Below are 3,087 nucleotides of genomic sequence, written 5' to 3'. Positions count from 1 at the left end.
TGAGGACAACATGGGGACAACATGAGGACAACATGGGGACAACATGAAGGCAACATGGGGACAACATGAGGACAACATAAGGGTTAAAGATCAAAATAAATCAGGACTTACCCAGGATGTTCTCAGAGTGGTGAGTAGACCTTCTCCACACCTGTCACCGCTCCTGTCCAACAGGTGTGTACTCGGTCCAAGGTTTTACCAACAGAGACACACCTTGCTTGCAGGTACGTGACAGGTATGATTGGCTCTCAGGACACAACAAAAGATCAAGATGTAGATGATAACTAAATACATGTGTGGTGCATGTTGTCTAACAAAGGAAGAAGGCTGCACCCAGGCCTCTGGGGGGACTGGGGGGACTGGGGGGACTGAGAGGACTGAGAGGACTGAGAGGACTGGGGGGGGTGTGTGTGTAAACTCGTTGCTTTCCACTCGCAGTGTGTGATTCACCAATGTGTAGTTGTCTCCACACAGGAGATCAGAAATAATCAAGAGTGTGTGGCTGGGGAACGCCTGACCCCCCCCCACCACCCCCCCACACACTGGTCCAGCAGAGGAGCCCACCTGTACACACAGAGACCCAGTACACAGACCCAGTACCCAGACCCGGTACTCTGTGGTTTAACAGTTTATTTCTTTGGTTACATTAAACTGTAGAAACATAATATAATTAATAATAACTTCATAATATAACATCAGATATTCACCAACACGGGACAATAACAACAAATCATAATCATTCATATTAATATCTGCAGTCACATCCCCCCCCCCCTCTCTGTTTCCTACATTACCCAGAATGCCGTTCAATAATCCCAGAGGACACACAGTATGTCACACCACTGCAAACAAAGTGAGTAAAAGGATAAATTATTAAAGTATTCCCCAAATATTACGACTTTATTCCCAAAATATTACGACTTTATTCCCAAAATATTACAACTTTATTCCCAAAATATTACGGCTTTATTCCCAAAATCTTACAACTTTTTTACTGGCAATATATAAATTCCTACATTACCCAGAATGCCGTTCACTAATCCCAGAGGACACACAGTATGTCACACCACTGCAAACAAAGTGAGTGATTACAAATTTTTTCCCCAAATATTATAATTTTTTTAACAAAAGTATTAGAAAATTTTTACTTGAAATATTTCGATTTTCCCCAAAAAAATTACGACTTTTTTACTTGGAATGTAGAAGTCACTACATTTCCCAGAATGCCGTTCAATAATCCCAGAGGACACACAGTATGTCACACCACTGCAAACAAAGTGAGTAAATGGATAAATTATTAAAATAAAAGATAAATATTACGACTTTATTCCCAAAATATTACAAATTTATTCCCAAAATATTAAGACTTTATTCCTAAATATTCTGACATTTTCCCCCAAAATATTAATATTAATATAATTTTCTTCTTAAATATTAGGACTTTTCCCCATAGTTGGACCTTTGAGGTATAAGTACTCCGTCCCCCCAACATTACTACGTGTGTACTTGAGTAAAAGTACTTAGTTACATTGTGGTGGTGACTTCTTGGAACAGATGAAGTTGAACTGGTTTTTGTCGTTGATCTTTTTGACCCACTGGTGCCCCCCCCCTCTGTCCATGGCTCCAGACATGCTGCAGTCGTCCCCCGTAGTCTTGCTGAGGTCCCAGTTGGTGTAGTGGACCGTCTCGTCACTGACCCAGAACCAGAAGTCCAGGGTGCAGGTGTAGCGCAGTCCCAGCCACACGTAGGGAGTGGCGGCCATCTTGGCTCTCTCCTGGACCCGGAGCTGCTGGTCCAGGTTGGTGATGGAGACCAGGTCGCCATGGTGATCTCTGCAGTAGAATAACGCCTCAACCCAGGTCAGGTTCTCCTTGATCAGGATCACAGAATCTGTCAGGAGAGAAGGGGGGTCAATCAGGGGCGGAGTCAATCAGGGACGGAGTCAGTCCATAATTCTTGTAATAACCCAGTAAACAGAGTACATGGAGCAGATGTAGATGAAGACCAGCGTCAGAGACCTGCTGCTGGACTCACCGTTGTAGCAGAAGAAGGTTCTGGGTTTATCACAGTCATCAGACCAGAATCCACCTGACGTAGTCATAGCACAGGTCTTCTCAGGGTCTTGTTTATTTTTATCCCAGTGTGTGAAAGAGAACCTGCTCCCATCAGACCAGCTCCAGTCCATGACCAGGCCGATCCAGAATATTCTTTCATTATTCTGGGGGTGTTTCCTGAAGTCCTCCAGCTGCTGGACTCCACTTATCAGGTCTGTGTGATGTGTTCTGCAGTAGTTCAGAGCATTAGACCAGCTCATGCTATCATCAATAACATAAAATCTGTTGCCTGATGTCTGGTTGTTTCCTGTAAAACACACAGAGAAAAGTTTTGGTTCTTATTTAGTCTCATAAAGTTCTACATTATCTTTATTTAATTTCAATTCAGAAAATATCAGTTTTTAAAGAGAGAACAGACTCCATGACATATTCTTACCGTCATAGCAGATAAATTTAAAGGATTCATCACAAGAGATGTCATTCCATTTGTCATTCCATTCGCCACCAATCACCACACAGTTCTCCTTATTGAGTTGATTATCCGGCTGTCCTGGATACCAGTTACTGTCTCTGAACTCCACCCCGGACTGAGACCAGCGCCAGTCTCTCTGCAGCCCGATCCAGGCTCCGGATTGGTACTGTGGATGGTCCTTGAGTCTCTTCAGGTCTTCCTGGTTAGACACGGTGGCCAGGTCAGTGTGGTTGGTTCTGCAGTACTCCTGGGCTTCTTTCCAGGTCTTCTTCTCTTTAATGAAGCGGTAGTCACACAGCTGACCCCCAGTGGAGGACCACTGACCTGATAACAGAGAAGAAACTGCAGCGATGGAGCTGATAGCTACACAAGCATCTGCTCATTTACATATAACCTGGTTTAGTTTATGAACCTGGACTCTATTTCCCATGTGTTTGTGTCTAAGTAGGGATTACTTACATGGAGTCTGGTGTCTCCATGTCTAACATTACAGCTTGTTTCTCCCTGATGCTGAACATCTGTCCTGTAGGGTAACATTACAGCTTGTTTCTACCTGATGC

General features: G+C 43.8%; 2 protein-coding genes across 2 annotated transcripts in view; one reads left to right on the top strand and one right to left on the bottom strand.

Moving 5' to 3' along the window:
* Window positions 1-3,087, top strand: part of LOC117950777 (macrophage mannose receptor 1-like) — a 31,215-nt gene that overhangs the window by 26,569 nt on the left and 1,559 nt on the right. The window lies entirely within an intron of this gene.
* Window positions 1,425-3,087, bottom strand: part of LOC117950776 (macrophage mannose receptor 1-like) — a 13,847-nt gene continuing 12,184 nt past the window's right edge. Inside the window, exons 6-8 of the mRNA XM_034882116.1 lie at window positions 2,492-2,905; window positions 2,036-2,362; window positions 1,425-1,891 (exon numbers count right to left, since the gene is read on the bottom strand). Coding sequence (XP_034738007.1) covers window positions 1,521-1,891; window positions 2,036-2,362; window positions 2,492-2,905 — 1,112 coding nt within the window. The 3' untranslated portion in view covers window positions 1,425-1,520. The remainder of the gene's footprint in view (window positions 1,892-2,035; window positions 2,363-2,491; window positions 2,906-3,087) is intronic.

The sequence above is a fragment of the Etheostoma cragini genome, chromosome 9 (assembly GCF_013103735.1).
Source record: "Etheostoma cragini isolate CJK2018 chromosome 9, CSU_Ecrag_1.0, whole genome shotgun sequence".
In the NCBI taxonomy this organism is placed as follows: domain Eukaryota; kingdom Metazoa; phylum Chordata; class Actinopteri; order Perciformes; family Percidae; genus Etheostoma; species Etheostoma cragini.
This window is presented reverse-complemented; position numbering and strand designations above follow the sequence as displayed.